The sequence below is a fragment of the Mercenaria mercenaria genome, chromosome 9, assembly GCF_021730395.1.
Source record: "Mercenaria mercenaria strain notata chromosome 9, MADL_Memer_1, whole genome shotgun sequence".
NCBI lineage: Eukaryota > Metazoa > Mollusca > Bivalvia > Venerida > Veneridae > Mercenaria > Mercenaria mercenaria.
Genome location: NC_069369.1, coordinates 81,758,804 through 81,777,280, shown reverse-complemented (window position 1 = coordinate 81,777,280; position 18,477 = coordinate 81,758,804). Strand labels below are relative to the sequence as shown.

Sequence of the window (18,477 nt, the reverse complement as noted above, 5' to 3'; positions counted from 1 at the left end):
GTTTGTAAAACATGTATGACCCCCATGATGACCTGTCCGAGGCAAGTGGGTATGTACTTTTGTATGCAGTGACCTTGCCCTTTGACCAAATGATCTCAAAAACAACAGGGGTCAACTGATAGACTACATGCAACCATCCTACTAATATGGACAGCCAAAGCATTCTTTGATTTTAAGGGAAAATTGTTATCTGTCTAGAGGTCACTGTGACCTTGACATTGACCTTTACAGACAATCATCCTATAAACTTTATTAAATGTAAGCCAAAGCATTTTTCCTTTTACAGAGTGGAACTGTTTTCAGTCTATAGGTCACTGTGACCTTGACCTTTGATATACTGACTCGGAACAAAAGGGGTCATATAACTTCAAAACACCACAAGTCATGTTTTTGCTGCACATTTTTGTGCCACACATTTTGAAAATACAAAAATAAATAAACCTAAAGAAAGAGAAGAGATGAAAGCTTAAAATACAGCATGCATTTAAGAATTCAAATACTTTAAATCATGTTCATGTAGAACAGTTTCCCAAAAGTCTCACAAATACCTTTTTAGTGCTATAAATAAGGACTATAAGCACCCTCATTGGAATAAAATAAATTACAGTTACAGCATTTATGTAAGGTCTAAGTGAAAGGGAGGATTACATTACATAATAAAAGGAAACAAAATATCAACAAGAAAGCAAACGGCTCAATATAAACACAAGCAATTCAACTAAACTGAATTAAAAAACAAAAACAATCTGAAACAATGTTCTTAGTAAAAAAAAACAAGTGCATTCTACACACCCGCAGTGCATCATCTAAAATCTACTGATATGATATAAATTCAAACAGATATAACTCCTTCCCAAAAAAGGAATTTTATGAGCTCAAATGACACAAATGCAAACATCCTTAAATTTTCAGGGAAGTGTGCATGTCATGCTAATGAACATGAAAAATATCCCCTGTTTAATACAAGAAAAATTTCATTTGACAGATTTTGGGAAGGACTTCCTGAACTACTAAATTATCTAAAAACAATAAATCCATGTTTTCCAAATAATTGTTTGCCTCTATCATGTCATTCCTCCCCAATCTTTCTCAGGCAATAAGATTTGAAGGCTCATTGCACTGCTGGATTCTTGCTGTTTATGTTATTAATAAATTACCAACCAAACATGCTCTTTTGGACATAACACTGTAAGCTTGCAAGTAAATGAAACAACTATATACATGTACCTAATTTTTGCTTGAAATTCAAAGCTGCAAGAAAAGACAAAACTGAAGATGTAATTCTTTTAAAGAAGCAATTCTTAACAACAATACTATAGTAACAGGTTCAATGGGCAATGGAACAGGGAGCATTGGTGTGGCTGAAACACACGTCGGCTACTTAGCTATGTCTGGTAGGTTCAAATCCCACTGGGTTTATGACTAGGTCTCTGCATAAGAAATAAATATCAGTTTCCTTTTCAGACCTCGAGTTTGCACATTATTACTGTAACAGCCAAACTAACAAGAGCTGTCGAAGGACAGCAACGCTCGACTATTCAACAGCCTTGTCGATTGAATGAATACGAAAGTCGAAAAAGGGGCATAATTTAAAAAAAAAAGAAATAGGGTTATGGAACCTGCATAGTGCTTATCAGCTCATGACAGTGGACAAGTGCGTGAAGTTTCAATCCATTCCCATTAGTGGATACTGAGATACCAGCTTATATACAAAAACTTAACCAAAAATTTCTATGTTGAAAAAGGGGCATAATTTTGTAAAACAGCAAAATAAAGTTATGGGACCTGCTTTGTGCATGTCAGATCATGACAGTGAACAAGTGTGTGAAGTTTCAATCCATTCCAATTAGTGAGTACTGAGATACCATCTTACATACAAAACCTTAACCAAAAAATTCTAAGTGGAAAAAGGGGCATAATTTTGTAAAAAAGCAAATTAGAGTTATGGAACCTGTGCAATGTAAGTCAGTTTATCACAGTGAATAAGTGTGTGAAGTTTCATTCCATTCCTACAAGTGGTTACTGAGATACCAGCTTACATACAAAACCTTAACCAAAAATTTCTAAGTCAAAAAAGGGACATAATTTTGTAAAAAAGCAAAATAGAGTTATGAAACCTGTGCAATTTAAGTCAGTTTATCACAGTGAATAAGTGTGTGAAGTTTCAATCCATTCCCACAAGTGGTTGCTGAGATACCAGCTTACATACAAAAACTTAACCAAATCGGGACGCGGACGCGGACGCCGACGCATGGGCGAGTCCAATAGCTCTACTATTCTATGAATAGTCCAGCTAAAAACTAGTCTAAAACAAGAATGAGGTCAAAAATTCTGGCTTCCTTCACAAAGTTTGTACAAAACATCACAAGAAATTTGACCAGCATTGACTAGTTACCACCATAAAGCTGTATATATGACAGTAAAAAATATATATACATTTTATTACTCAAGTGTAATATAACAGATACAAGCCACTGGAACATGTATTCCTACACATCAAACATTTCAGTAACATGCATGCACTAGCTTTTCCTTTTCCATTATTATTCAAGCAATATTGCCTGAGGAATCCAGCCGATATAATCTTACTTTGTTAGATATTTTATAATACACTCAAGCATACATTAATTATTTTTTTGAAATTAAACAATTTTCCTCAATGTGTCAAATGAGAATATGTAAATTCAGAAGGTTTTGCAAACAGTTAAAAATTAAAATGCCCAGAACCCACTACATCATAAAAAATGTCAAACATGTGTCCATTATATCAGACCAAGACCCCAAGACAGAAATTTATGTTGTTACTCAAATATCCAACCCCAATGTTATAAAACTGAGTTCTGAAACCAGCCTCAAAAACTACACACCATCTGATTGGTTGATGCTTAGCAGAAATTTAAATTGACCAATGGCTGTATCCTTAGACTGGTCTCCATCCAAACTCTATTTTATTACCTTGGAACCAGAAAACTAAGATATAGACACAGTCTTGAGCTAGATTGTATCTGGAAAAGACAGAATAGTAAGACTACCCTGGGATTCCTCTAGCTATTGTCTTTTCACAATCATCATGTAATTTGAACATTATCTGTGCAAAATATAAGCATGTTGCCAAAAGCATACATGTATACAAAGAAATATTTTGAAAATATTGCAATTTCATTCAGTGAAACAATTACAATTTACAGCTTTTAAAACTGAAAACCATTTTTTTCCCCAGACAAACCAAATTAAAATAATTCTGCAGCACCCATGCAATACACACCTTTTTATACTTGTCTTCAATCAAAAACTGTGTTTAAAATTTAACCCTTATCATGCTGGACAGGATTGATTCTGCCTTTGCGACCAGTGCAGCCTGCACATCCATGCAGTCTGATCAGGATCTGCACTGTTCGCCATTCAGTCAGTATCTTTTTGGTAAGCACCCTTTTTAATAGTTAGTGGTACTGTCCCAACAGAAAGATGGACAAATTCATTATAGAAATTTAGCAGGGTAAGGGTTAATACCTTTGATCTGATTGGCCTGATCTGCCATGTTTGTTGTTCTCATAATGTCCAGTAGCTGGTTTTCAAAGTTTGTAAACTTCATGGTATCAGTTGAGCCGCCTCGCTCCTGAAAAAAATGACACTGTCTAATAAATGATACTAACATTATATTTTTTTTGCTGGGTTTAACGTCACACCAACACAATTATAGGTCATATGGCGACTTTCCAGCTTTGATGGTGGAGGAAGACCCCAGGTGCCCCTCCATGCATTATTTCATCATGTGCGGGCACCTGGGTAGAACCATCGGCCCTCCGTAAGCCAGCTGGATGGCTTCCTCACATGAAGAATTCAACGCCCAGAGTGAGGCTCGAACCATACAGTAACTTGTATTAAGTCAAATAAATGACACCAATATTGAATTCAGTATAATAAAAAAAGACTGACATTATTTTAGCCAAATAAATCTTGGACTTACAGGGCATTTAAACCTTATATACCAGAGGCCAATATCTGGCCACTTTCCAATTGAAAACAAAGTTATTTTTTCCCAAACTGTGGCAGTGAACTTCTCTAAATGTAAAAAAAGTGTATTTCATTAGGGTTAGAATTTAACAGTTTTTCGTACTTGCAAATTTTTCGAGTACAAAAAATTTCAACTCGCAATTTATCAACATTAGTCACAATTTGTTCAACCGTTTTTTCTATATATGATTCTGTCCTCTATAACACTACTGGTAAATGTACACAAAACACGGTTTTCCATCAAATATCGTGCGCGCACATACTGATAGTTACCGTTTTGCATAATCAAAATCTTCAAACAGTCCACGCACTATGTAAAAACATCATCGATTGGTGCGTACTGTGTGCAACATCATCATTAAATGCATATTTACAGCAGATTGAAACTGAAAGTTAAAGAAATTAAAAACGTCGTAATTTCTACTCGAGATTTTGCACTTACAAAATTTTGCGAGTTTGGGGAAAATTTACTTGCATCTTTCAAGTTGTACTCGCCTTTTGCGAGTATGCGAGCTTAAATTCGAATCCTGTTCATTGGGTTGAGAAGTAATGAGATCACTTAGGATTAGGAAACCACCAAATCTCTTCCTTCAGTTACACAAATTTTTTGCAGGAGGAAAAATGTGTCTGTGCTTTTTCCAAAGTAGGCAATTATCATGTAAGAATTTCCAAATTTAAAAGGCCAGGGCATCTTCCCAATTTCCTGATTTATTAGTTTATATTCAGTAGAAGATTATTTAGGGCCTCGATAAATACCCCACCTTGCATACTGTAAATGCCCTGGAGCAATTATATGGAGAATTTACAGTAAAAACATCTAGGGGTGAATTAACAAAATTACCCATAACCCCAAGGCTTATTGATATTTCACACACAACAGATGGTAATCATCTAGAAAGTCTAGAACATGCACTTGCAATTTGGCACAATATTGGAATTCTCTTCATTCCTCAGATACTACCAGTTCATGCCCTTATTCTCAATATAAAAACAGAAGCATCACAACAAGCCACTTTCAGTGCTAGGAGCCAGAAAAGCAAAAAAAAAATGCTACTATGTGTGATTCCTACAAGATGTAATATGGATAATGATTAAGGAAATTTCTCAATTAAATGGTGTAAATTCCTGAAATTGGAAATACACTAGTTAGCATTAACAATAGAATAGCTAATTACACCAGTCTGCTGTGTGTCAGAATAATTTATATAATTGATGTATTGATTACGTAACATAAGAGCACAGATAGTGCTCGACTCCATTTTCATGCTATCTTTGCTATAATTATTGTTGAATTGCTGTTAATAATAGAATTTGGGTCATTTATGGCTGATTTGGGTTTATTATATGGATGACTGGGTCCCTGCTTCGCACATTGTCATATACAAAAGTTAAAAGGGAACCAGATAGTTAATAGAGCAGGTACTCGTTGTAAGACGTTGTGTTTAAATTTGGACCAATCAGAAACAAGTTCTAAAAATAGCACGTCTGCTGGGGTATAAATAGATGGATGGATGACAGAGAGGTCATTCGGTATCCTGTAGTTGAAGAAGACACATCGAGGATTCAACTAATAATTTATCCCAGTACCTTGAGAAGGAGACTATTGCAGTTACCCTGTCAGGGCGGATAAATTATTAAAAAGAAGAATTTGGAAGTTCTTAAACTAAAGAAGAGTAGCAGAATTTCGATAAGGTTTCGAGCTATAGGGCCAGCGCATAGGAGTTTTACCTTAAAGGTAATTGAATGCTATAGACCATAGCATATATAGGCTGAGCATCGGGAAGCTGAGACAGAGACCCAGAGTTTGGTAATCTACTGAGATAGTAGGAGGGTTCCAGCTTATAGACGATTCAGCATTATTGGCGAAGTACAGCCAAGGTATCGGGGATATATCTATATGGTAGTTGAATGCTATATATGATAGCATATAGGCGCTGAGCATCCAGGAATCAGGGCATTCATATAGAGTTGAGAGGACAGAGGCCGAGCATCTATGCGATAGGACTCGTATGTTGTTGATTCAAAGACATTGTCTGACAGGAACTTCAACAAAAATACCAGTCAAGTATAGGGTCTCCAGCCTTTAGGAGTTTGAGCTAAATGGAAATTGTTAGTTTGAAATATTTATTGATTTGCCTGATCCCTGAAATTGTCTAGCTCATAATAAGAAATCATTTACGAATCATTGGTACACGAATCATTTAGGCAAGGTAGCCAGAGGAAAATTCTATATCTGAGATATTTGGTCTCACTAGCTTTACGTTTTAACAAAGGACATTCTACATCGTTTGTCAGCTAGTCTAAGACATAGTCACCTTAGCGATTGGACCCAAACCATTGTTCAAGATACTAAAGGCGTAGGCACTTCCCTGGGTCATATAACCAGTATCCTGACAATTTGGGGGCTCGTCCGGGATCTATATCCAAGGAGGTACAGAGACTAGTGGTTTTAACGTTCTGTTGGTGTACCAGAAGGCGCTGTGACTGAAGGTAGTCTGAGTCACATATAGTTGAATTTTAGAATTAGTTCCAGCCTAAAGCTTAAAGATGAACTACGATAAATGGGTTGAGATGGGTGAACGTATGGGTCTCTCAGGTTCAGAGCTCATTGAGTTTGTGGATAGGAAAGAGAAGGAGTATACTGAACGTGAGGAGCGTATGTTGAGACGGGAAGACGAGAGACAGAGACGAGATGAAGACAAGCGTAGATTTGAGGCTCAAGAAGCTGAGAAGAAACGACTGTTTGAGCTTGAACAGGCCGAGAAGTTACGGCATTATGAAGAAGAACAGTCTGAGAAGAAAAGGTTATTTGAGTTGGAACGTTTGGAAAAGGAAAGAACTTTAAAGGAGCAAGACTTAGCTTTGAAAGAGCATGAGCTGGAATTGCTTAAAATAAAGGCTGAAGCCGGAGCTTTGGGAGCTGATAAAGGTGCTGAGCACTTGAGCAGTAAAACATTGCGGCCAAGGCTTCCGAAGTTCGAGGAAAGTAAAGATGATATGGATGCATACCTCGAGCGATTTGAGCGTTTTGCAAAAAGCCAGGGATGGAAAGAAGAAACCTGGGCTGTGAGCCTCAGCTCATTACTTACAGGAAAAGGCCTGGACGTATACACAAGCATGCCTCCAGACCAAGCCAATGACTATACGGCATTGAAGAAAGCAGTTCTGAAGCGTTATCAGTTAACAGAAGAAGGTTTTAGATTGAAGTTCAGGGAATGCAAGCCAGAGCGTGGTGAAACTGTTTTTCAGTTCATGGCAAGGCTGGACAGGTATTTCAGTCGATGGACAGAGATGGCAGATGTTGACGAAACGTATGAAATGCTTAAAGACCTTATGATCAGAGAACAGTTCATCCAAACTTGTTCCAAGGATCTTGCTTTGTTCTTAAAGGAAAGAGTTGCAAAATCGAGAGCTGAGATCACGCAGTTGGCAGAACAATATATTGAAGCTCATGGTGGCTCTATCACATCTAACCGGTTGAATAGAAGTAATTCGTCATGCAGCAAAGAGCCACAGCCTTCGACCGAGGTTCAGCCAGTGTCCCAGCCTACACAAAGAGAAAGGCCAGCTTTTAAAAAGCCTGTATGTTTTATATGTAATAAGGAAGGTCACATAGCACGAGAATGCAGAGACCTATCCAAGAGAAAAGTAAGCGGTGCAGCTTTAGCTAGTAGGGGGTCCTATGAGGAGAGACAGAGAAATAGGCATGGAATGCAAGATTCTACACTCACAAACTGGAGAAAGGAAGGTCAAGCACAGAAAGACAGAAAGGTTGATGACAGAAAAGTTTCAGCTTCATGCATAGCTGTACCATTATATGACAAAAAAGTAAAAGACAACATAGAAGATGGACGACTTATATTAGGAGATGGACAATCCGTTTCGGTCATAGCAAGCACCTGTACCATTCAGTCAGCAACAGGTAAAAGGAACTTGGTATTGAAGAAAGGATATATAGGTGATAAAGAAGTCCAGGTGTTGAGAGACACAGGCTGTGAGTTAGCGGCTGTCAGGAAAGGCCTTGTGTCTGAGAGTCAAATGTTAGATAAGCAATATCTTATGGTTGCGATTGATGGACGTTCAAGGACAGTTCCTGTAGCAAAGATACAGGTTGATACACCATATTTTATAGGTGAAGTTGAGGCAATGGTTTTGTCGACCATAACATGTGATTTGATAATCGGAAATATAAAAAGAGTTTCAGATAAACCAGACAAAAACTGGAAAACCCGAGATGAAAGACAGTCTTCATCCGGCGAAGATATTGCTGCAACTGGGATGACGGAAACCCAGCACGCAATAAATGTAGGTCTTACAGAACCCTCTGAGGTTTGCGAAGTCAAAGAGCAAACGTTTAATGTTGAGCAAATGAAAATTGCTCAGAAAGATGATGAGACGTTACAGAAACTTTGGACTTATGCTAAAGATAAGGCGAAACTGAAAACAAAAAGAGGTTTCAGGTTTCATTATGAAGTGAAGAAAAACGTATTATATAGGATCTTCGAGGAGAAGAAGGGCAGAGTTGTTAAACAGATAGTAGTCCCAACACAGTTCAGGAGAAGTGTTATGACATTAGCTCATAAGTCAAAAGCCAGGAGACACTTATCAGCTAAAGAGACAGTTGATGAAATACGAACAAGTTTTCACTGGCCTGGTATAACAAATGAAGTAACAAGGTTTTGCCGGTCATGTGATGTATGCCAGAAAGTAAAGACTGACCTGGCATCAAAGAGCAGTTACGGTAGACATGGTTTGCAAGAATATAAGCATCATGATAGAACAGAAAGAAACTGGAGACAATCTAATGACAGACCAGAGTCATACAATTTTGATGATCAAGGATTCAACCTGTATAATGAGAGGTCATCTATTAAGTACGTGAACAGAGGATCACGTTGGCATAACAGAAATGGTATATATGATAGAGATATTAACCTACGAGATGATAGGGGTTATAAAGACCATGGCCCATATAAATCTAACCATAAGAAGTCATGGAGACAAAATGACATGAGAGATGATCTCGGTAAAGAGTTTATACGTAGGTTTGACGGGAGTTATCATGTAAAAGGAGGTTTTAGTGAAAACAATTATTATGTCAACAGAAAAGATGACAAGTACTCTCACAATCAGAGAAACAAATGAATATCATTCATGAAGAATGATGATAGTAAATTAAAAGGTCAGGAGATTAACGCTGTATGATATTATTGAGATCATATACTTTATGCTAAGTCTTTTAGAGATGTTTGATCTTTGATACTGATTTAATCAGTATATTAGTGAATGTAGTTAATGATAGCAGTGATATATAAAAATCGAGAAATAGTAAAAATAAAAGGAGATTTTTGTATACAAATTATTCTTTAAGTGTTTGAAAAACTGAAAGTATTTTCTTGAGAAGGGGGCTATTGTCAGAATAATTTATATAATTGATGTATTGATTACGTAACATAAGAGCACAGATAGTGCTCGACTCCATTTTCATGCTATCTTTGCTATAATTATTGTTGAATTGCTGTTAATAATAGAATTTGGGTCATTTATGGCTGATTTGGGTTTATTATATGGATGACTGGGTCCCTGCTTCGCACATTGTCATATACAAAAGTTAAAAGGGAACCAGATAGTTAATAGAGCAGGTACTCGTTGTAAGACGTTGTGTTTAAATTTGGACCAATCAGAAACAAGTTCTAAAAATAGCACGTCTGCTGGGGTATAAATAGATGGATGGATGACAGAGAGGTCATTCGGTATCCTGCAGTTGAAGAAGACACATCGAGGATTCAACTAATAATTTATCCCAGTACCTTGAGAAGGAGACTATTGCAGTTACCCTGTCAGGGCGGATAAATTATTAAAAAGAAGAATTTGGAAGTTCTTAAACTAAAGAAGAGTAGCAGAATTTCGATAAGGTTTCGAGCTATAGGGCCAGCGCATAGGAGTTTTACCTTAAAGGTAATTGAATGCTATAGACCATAGCATATATAGGCTGAGCATCGGGAAGCTGAGACAGAGACCCAGAGTTTGGTAATCTACTGAGATAGTAGGAGGGTTCCAGCTTATAGACGATTCAGCATTATTGGCGAAGTACAGCCAAGGTATCGGGGATATATCTATATGGTAGTTGAATGCTATATATGATAGCATATAGGCGCTGAGCATCCAGGAATCAGGGCATTCATATAGAGTTGAGAGGACAGAGGCCGAGCATCTATGCGATAGGACTCGTATGTTGTTGATTCAAAGACATTGTCTGACAGGAACTTCAACAAAAATACCAGTCAAGTATAGGGTCTCCAGCCTTTAGGAGTTTGAGCTAAATGGAAATTGTTAGTTTGAAATATTTATTGATTTGCCTGATCCCTGAAATTGTCTAGCTCATAATAAGAAATCATTTACGAATCATTGGTACACGAATCATTTAGGCAAGGTAGCCAGAGGAAAATTCTATATCTGAGATATTTGGTCTCACTAGCTTTACGTTTTAACAAAGGACATTCTACATCGTTTGTCAGCTAGTCTAAGACATAGTCACCTTAGCGATTGGACCCAAACCATTGTTCAAGATACTAAAGGCGTAGGCACTTCCCTGGGTCATATAACCAGTATCCTGACACTGTGTATATATTAATCACATCTGTTCCTAGCACACAAAGTATCAGTAACTGTAGCATATGGTGGAAATTTCACTAAGATTGAAAACTGAATGTACTGTAGTAACATTTTTCTTTGTCTATATAGGATCAAATAATACATTTTTCAACATTTTTTGCAGGTTGTCATTTGTTACCTTATAAACACTGAAGAGCCAGTGAAATTTGAACTTGTTTGAACTCCTTTACCATATTCGACTCACCAATGAACAATGCTAAATTAAAAGCAATTTTAAAAAAAATGTATGAAAAAGGTGATTCACTTTCTACACAAAAAGGAAGGCTTTTTCATCAAAGCTAAAAACAGAAATTATATGAATGTTTCACCACAGCAGCTGTTGTCTGATCATTACAATTAGCTTTAATTTCATTGATTTCCAATCCTGTTTTAACCCATTGCCCAGCATCAGGTGTTCAGTACAATTTCAATTCTTATAAGCTTCTACATTGTATGTGCTATATTAATAGCTGTAACAACTCTTTAGTCAAAATCTGGACAGGGTAACAATGCTAGTCCAACGGCCTAGACTACTCCTAGACTATATATTTTTCAGTTGTATTTTATATTGTATTTCAATTCTGGTGAACGGAGCAAGTCTATTTCTATTTCCAATATCACAGTTGATAACCTTACAAAATTTCCAGAATAGACTGGTTTTTGAAATTACATCAAAATAAAATCTAACAAGAGCACCACAATGCGGAGCAATATACGCCTGAAGGTATGATCTTTGACCCCTAAGTGTGACCTTGACCTTGTAGCTAGCCATCTAGAATATGCGCTCTACACATCGTCTCGATATGGTGAACATTTGTGTCAGGTTTCTTCGAAATCCTTCAAGGAGTTCAAGAGTGATGAGCTTTGACCCCTAAGTGTGACCTTGACCTTGAAGCGAGACATCAAGAACATAAGCTCTGCACGTCGTCTCCATGTGGTGAACATTTGCGCCAAGTTTCTTTACAATCCTTCAAGCAGTTCAAGAGTAACAGAGCAGACACGAAACAAAGTCACATGACTACTGATTCCTAAGTGTGACCTTGACCTTGAAGCAAGCCATCCAGATCATGAGCTCTGCACGTCATCTCAATGTGGTGAACATTTGTGTCAAGTTTCTTTGATATCCTTCAAGGGGGTCAAGAGATACAGACCAGACACGAAACACACTCATATGACCTTTGACCCCTAAGTGTGACCTTGACTTTGAAGCGAGCCATCCAGAACATGCGCTCTGCATGTCGTCCCGATGTGAAGAACATTTGTATCAAGTTTCTCTGAAGTCCTTCAAGAGGTTCAAGAGTTACAGAGCGGACACAAAATTGCTAATGGACAGACGGACGGACACCTGGGGTACAACATAATATGTCCCTTCGGGCGTATAAAAAAAGTGTTCCCACTCGGTATTTTTTTCAAGGGTCAACTTACCCCCTCGACACAAAAACTGGGTGTAAATCTCAATTTTTGAGGGTATGAAAATTATAAAATAAAAAAATTTCCATAGAGCTACTAAAATTAAACTCCGACAACCACTTATTTTGGAAACATTTTGGGAACTTTTTCTTAACTTTAGCATTAGTAGTGTCAGTTCTTGTAAACAGCTTGCACTCTTTACTAGATTGTTGCGAAGTATCAACTTGTTGTTTTGTTATTTGCTATAAAATTAGGGTGAATGTGGACACAAAACAGCTAATTGTGGGTAAAGTCTACTGGAAAAGTCGTCCAACTTTAGGGCAAGTCAGACTCAAGGGCGAATTACCCTACGCCGAAAGCTTTGATTGCGACTTTCTTGCAGATGGGAGAGATTAGATTGGTTACAATTTTAAAGAGCTAATTCATTTCGCGAGGCGTTAAAGTATAAAACCTGTCTTCATTTTTATGACGTCATTGTGAAAACATCTGCAGTTAGCCAATCGGTTCACTGGGAATGTAGTATTTCCAAAGTTTATTTTTAGGACGTACCATGGGATTCTAGCTTAACCTATTCCTTCCCGACATTCAAACGCGCAATCTCGTACAGGGTAAAAAATATCAGTGTTTTCCCTTGACTTTTGAAAATGAGGGTCATTGTGACCCCAGTGTTTCACATCTGGGGGTCATTTCCAAATTTTGGGGGTCATACAGATATACTAAAATTAGTATTTTGAATGATTATACAGACTGAAGTCTTTCCTGATATTTGTCACTGAATAAAATGATAAAAACAGCTGTTTGACTTTTATTTACAGGGTTTTCCCTCGGGTTTTTCATTTGGGTGTCCATGGACTCCCATGGCTGCTAATTTAAGGGTCCTTAATAATTTTTGGGGGTCCACAAATTATTGATCTTGAAAATGGACATTATTATTATAAAGGAAGTGGCTATTCCTACGGTCCCGTAAGAATAGCCTCGCAGGCTATTCCTATGGCTCTCCCGTAAGAATAGTGAAATAGCCCGCAGGTGGCTATCCCTACGGCTCTAAAGACAGTCGAAAATTATCATTAATATCTGTACTCAAATTATAAAGTACCAGCAATATTGATCCAAGAGGCAAGACTCATCTGAGAAGATCAGAAGAACCAGAATTCGCAGAAAGCATCGCCGATGCTCTGCATTGTTTAGCTACCTTTTTTAAACAGTACTTTTAAGGGCTAAAATGGTCTTTTTTAGGACCGTACATTTTCATGTTGCATAAATCTATACATATATATCATTCTATGACAACAATATTGCACATAGACATAAATTAGCCTTTTCCTATATTCGAAATAACTTCCTGTTCTCTCGATGTGATACTGAAGACTGTGACTCAATGCAGACTTGGAGTGCCGGTATAAATTACAGACTCCGGTGAGGCTATTCTTACGGGACCGTAGGAATAGCCACTTCCTACTATAAAAATTTACCCTAAAACCGAATGAACTTGTATCTTTTTAATTTAGATAGCAGCTGATTCAATATTTTGGAATGGTATCTTTCAAAATGGCATGAGCTTCTCAATTCAGACCGATAACAAAAGGTGTGATAGTCTTTTTGTTATGATCAAATAGCCAGTAATTACCGGCAATTAACGTGTCACCTCATGTCAATTATGTTGTTCACAGTTTGATCTCGGTTAAAGATAATACTCGATCCTTTTCATAATTTTTGTGATTTATTAATATTTTTTCATCAGAATACTTTAAATTTATATGAAATTAATTTTGTTTAATAGAAAAATAAACCATTAGATCTTTTACGGAACGTAACGGCAATCTTAGATTTTAGCGGTGACAGTTAGCGCGGAGAGTAGTTTCCCTTTACCAAAATGGCGAACATCGGTAACAAAACTTGTTTTGAAGTTGGAAAATCGTCTATACCTGTGTATAATGAGCACCCACGATTCGGGGATGGTCCCGGTGGTAAAAAACTGCGCATTTTACATGGGTATCTGCACAAAGGAGGCTTCAGTGCAAAGGAGTTTCGTGACCGATTTTGCGGGTCCAGTGGATGCAGAGGCACTAAAAAATGCGAGTTCAAAGCAGTAAAAGCGCGTCAGGGACGCAGAAAACCTCCGGGAAAACCCTGTATTTATATATGTGCTAAAATAGGTTTAAGTACTTTTTACCAGGCAGTGTTATAGTAGGAACAGGCGATCTGAACCACTGGGTCCTACTGTACTCGCTGCCGACGATGTCATAAACATCGTCAGCAGCACTCAGCTTGCTTTGCTTTTGAGCCATTTTTTTAGTAAACAGCAAACTACTGGTAGTAGTAGCGAGCAGCGATAACAACTGTTACAAAGTGTTAATCAGTCAAAATATCAGACTGGGTATTGAATTTGTGAAATATGAATCGACGCAAATATAGAAAATTGGTGACACAGTTTGCATAAAATTATGAAACTGAAAGTACATTTTCAGAAAATCGCTCTTTGTAAACAAAATTGGCCTGATTTAGATTTTCAAGAAATTGTGTCCACTGTGACGCACAGAATTTATTTTTACGGGTCATTAGTCAGAAAAGTGTGACTATGACGCAGGATTTGTGCGTCAGGGAAAACCCTGAATATATGCGTGATTTTTATTTTTTATGTGATTTACGCAATATTTTACGTGAGTGGGAACACTGAAAAAACAATATTATAAAACTTCATTATCTTGTGGCTAGTCTAAAGCAGGCTCTGAATGCCCAGCTAATTTGTTCTAGATTTCATTAAAACAAAACATTCTGACCATATTTTATACAAGTCTGGCAAGTTTAACAATGTTTTTTAATGATATGCCTTAGTGAGCTAGTTTCTGACTCGGTTACAAATATATATTAGATTTTAAACATGCAATAATTCTGACCAAGTCTCATGAAGATAGGCAGGAAATGAAAAATGAATCACTGACACAAGGGTATGACAAAAGCTCAAATTCACATGGGCTAAAAATTTGTTTACAAGCTTACGCCATCCTTAAAGAAAATGCTTTTCTGTGCACCAAATCAGAATTTTGACGGTAGGGCAGCAGGTGTGATACTCAAGGGTTTTGGGAATACATTTTGTAGATTCGGTGCTGATAGTGAAAATATTTGGTGTTAGCCTTAGTCGTTAAAGCTATCATGCTGTCCCAAACGTCATATTATTGGACTTATTTGGTGTGTAAGACTAGAAATAAAAATCCCAACATGAAGACTGACCCGAAGCAGTTGGAATTAGATACCTCTGAATTTTATGAGCTGATCAGCGATAAAATGCTATTTAGTTCAATCAATATGTCAGTTTTAACATATATTATTTCAGTAATACAAAAATTCTGCATTTGCATCATCCATATATCTGCACACTATTCATGCAGTTTACTGGATGTTTAGAAATTGTGTTAAACGTTAACGACTAAATTTTATCACTGGCATCGTCACAAGTTATGTATAATTGTTTTGCACCGTGTGCCATCTGCTGCGAGAAATATACAGTGGTGTTTGAATATGTTTTTCTTAAAAGACAATGTTTATATAATGGTAATTTTCGGATATGACAAAACCTTCCACTTATTTTTTTGTCAACTAAATTTTGGGAATTTTTGTCTTCATTTGGGGGGGGAAAAAGCAATCTTTTTCAGCTAGGGACAGACTCCGGTAAACGGAGTTTATGCCAGTTTATGAAGGGGAAAAAAATTCCTGTAATTGCATTTAAAAACTACTACTTTCAAGAGGATCTTTATTAAAACATACTTCAACGTCTCTATTTCTGGCAGAAGGCAACACCTGGAGTGTGCACTGCTATACTGTCAGACGATGCCAATGATAAAATCTAGTTGTGTTTAATAAGTAAACTAGAGGGAATAAATCGTGGTCACAAATACTAGGATATGGACAATGCCAACTTAAATGATGTATATTGGAACTATGTGTATATTCAGTTAAATAGCAGTTTACACACAATCAGGGCGTCAAGTGCTTTTGGGAGTCAAAAATATAGGTAGGATCCTGAAATATAGGTATTTGGGGGCCAGAAATATAGGATTATATAGGTTGCTTATAATGAAGAAAACAAGTCAGACAAGTGTTTTATCCTCCTCCACCACCTACCAGCACTCTCTTTTATTAAACATAAAATACAAAGGAACAGAAAAAGTGGCTACTTTTATGATTTTAAACAAATAACATTTTAACATATATCTTACTTTCATAATAAACTATTAATTCACCAACAGACAAAACTTTACCAATACTGGTACTCAATTCCAATTGAAAAAAGAACTTCCATTTCTTAAAGCTTTCCTAAAGCTGGGCTGGGCAGGGTCGCTACACCTGAAAGGAATACAAATTTCAATGCCTAAAAGGTAACAGCATATTTATAAACTCAATTATCATAGAATTACTTCTTTTTTAATGGTTTGAATGACCTTTGTATTCCTTGCTTACCACAAAATTTCCAGATTATAGGTATTTATAGGTATTTTGGCAAAATATAGGATTTTATAGGTTATTATAGGTAGAGGGCTAAAATATAGGAAAATATAGGTAAATATAGGTAACTTGACGCCCTGCACAATTTGCCCAGAAAAACAATGGGGTCTTAATTCATTTCGCCTCAGGTAGGACTTGAAAATCTAACATGGTCTAAATCTATTTGTTTCCCCTCTCAACCAATGACAGTTTAATACATGTAGGTAGGGAGATACATTTCCAAAGTAACTATAAATAGTGATTGATACAATATCTGTCTGTACATCCTGCATATTGATAATAGTAAAAGATAACACATAATGGAATTTTTCTTCTACAATAAAGGTCATTAAAGGGCTTCTTTAAACGTATGCATTGCAATAGGTTGGCCAAAATACTGATGCTGTTATTTTTTCCCCCTAAATCATATCCATCTTAATGAAACTAGAAATGTGTCCATGGATCACAGATGCCCCCACTATTTGACAAAGGACACAAATTTTTTCCTAGGTCAGGGGCTGTAACTCCTACAATACTGAATGAATCCGGACGCGAAACCCCAGGTGCACAACTGCACATGCTGACCAACATTCCTGTAAACTTTGGTGACTCTAGGTCAAATGATTTTGGAGCTACGCGCGACACAACATTAAAATGACCAATTTTTAACTAAGTCAGGGGCCATAACTCCTACATGACTGAATGAATCCGGACACGAAACCCCAGGTGCACAACTGCACATGCTGACCAACATTCCTGTAAACTTTGGTGTCTCTAGGTCAAATACTTTTGGAGCTACGTGCGACACAACATTAAAATGACCAATTTTTTACTAAGTCAGGGGCCATAACTCATACATGACTGAATGAATCCGGAGATGAAACCCCAGGTGCACAACTACACATGCTGACCAACATTCCTGTAAAGTTTTGTGACTCTATCTCAAATACTTTTGAAGCTAGGTGCGACACAACACTAAAATGACCAATTTTTACAAAGACAGGGCCCATAACTTATACACGACTGAATGAATCCGGACGTGAAACCCCAGGTGCACAACTACACATGCTGACCAACATTCCTGTAAAGTTTTGTGACTCTACGTCAAATACTTTTGGAGCTAGGCGCGACACAACATTCTCGGAAGGACGGACTGACGGAAGGACAAGGGCAAATCTATATGCTCCCCCCAAACATGACAGTAACTCAGTTTCTGAACCAGAAATTTAACAGGCCCCAGAAGTCACAAATTAGCTATATAGATAAATCTAGCTAGAAATAGCTATAAAACCAATAATGATTGTTCAATATATATGTCAATATCTAATATATAACAGTTATTATCCCATCCAAAGGGTTTATGAGACAAAAGACAATCACACAGAACAGCAGGGTTAGATACTTACTTTTTTTCTAACAATCCTGGCGGGATTCCTCCTTACAAATTCAGCTGTCCCTCCCTGATTTCAGGAATCCCTCCCATTTTCAGTGAACAATCGATAAAATCACTGGCTTTTTAATGGCTGGTTCCGTAACGCCATCGATAAATTTCCCATGACTTTTTGACAGGTAAACAAATAATCGCGAAAATATAGGACAACCGAAAGCGAGGCTACATAGTAAAACCCCGTACCCGGACCGTACCGTTAGCAACCCCAGCTGATAAGCCTTGACAGTGAGAATCTACTGGAATTTTTCCAATATCAGACGGTCACTTGAATTATTTGTTCATAAAATCATTATTCATAATGATAACAGATTGCATCATACACCTTTAGAAAGCCTATAAAATTCTCTTTCCAGTGATATAAATTACTTAACAGACACTAGTGTAAGTTAAACCACATGGCTATATAAACACAGGATGTTGACCTGTTTATTGCACCTCGCTGTTTATTGAGATCACGGACCGTGATG

At 37.1% G+C, this 18,477-nt stretch overlaps 1 protein-coding gene across 2 annotated transcripts in view; it reads right to left on the bottom strand.

Annotated features, from left to right (window-relative positions):
- Positions 1-18,477, bottom strand: part of LOC123547595 (cytoplasmic polyadenylation element-binding protein 2-like) — a 76,518-nt gene that overhangs the window by 53,415 nt on the left and 4,626 nt on the right. The window contains exons 2-3 of one of the 2 annotated variants that reach the window (XM_045334824.2): positions 3,511-3,616; positions 1,228-1,251 (exon numbers count right to left, since the gene is read on the bottom strand). In XM_045334824.2, the coding sequence (XP_045190759.1) occupies positions 1,228-1,251; positions 3,511-3,616 (130 nt within the window). The remainder of the gene's footprint in view (positions 1-1,227; positions 1,252-3,510; positions 3,617-18,477) is intronic. The other variant, XM_045334825.2, reaches the window with a different exon arrangement.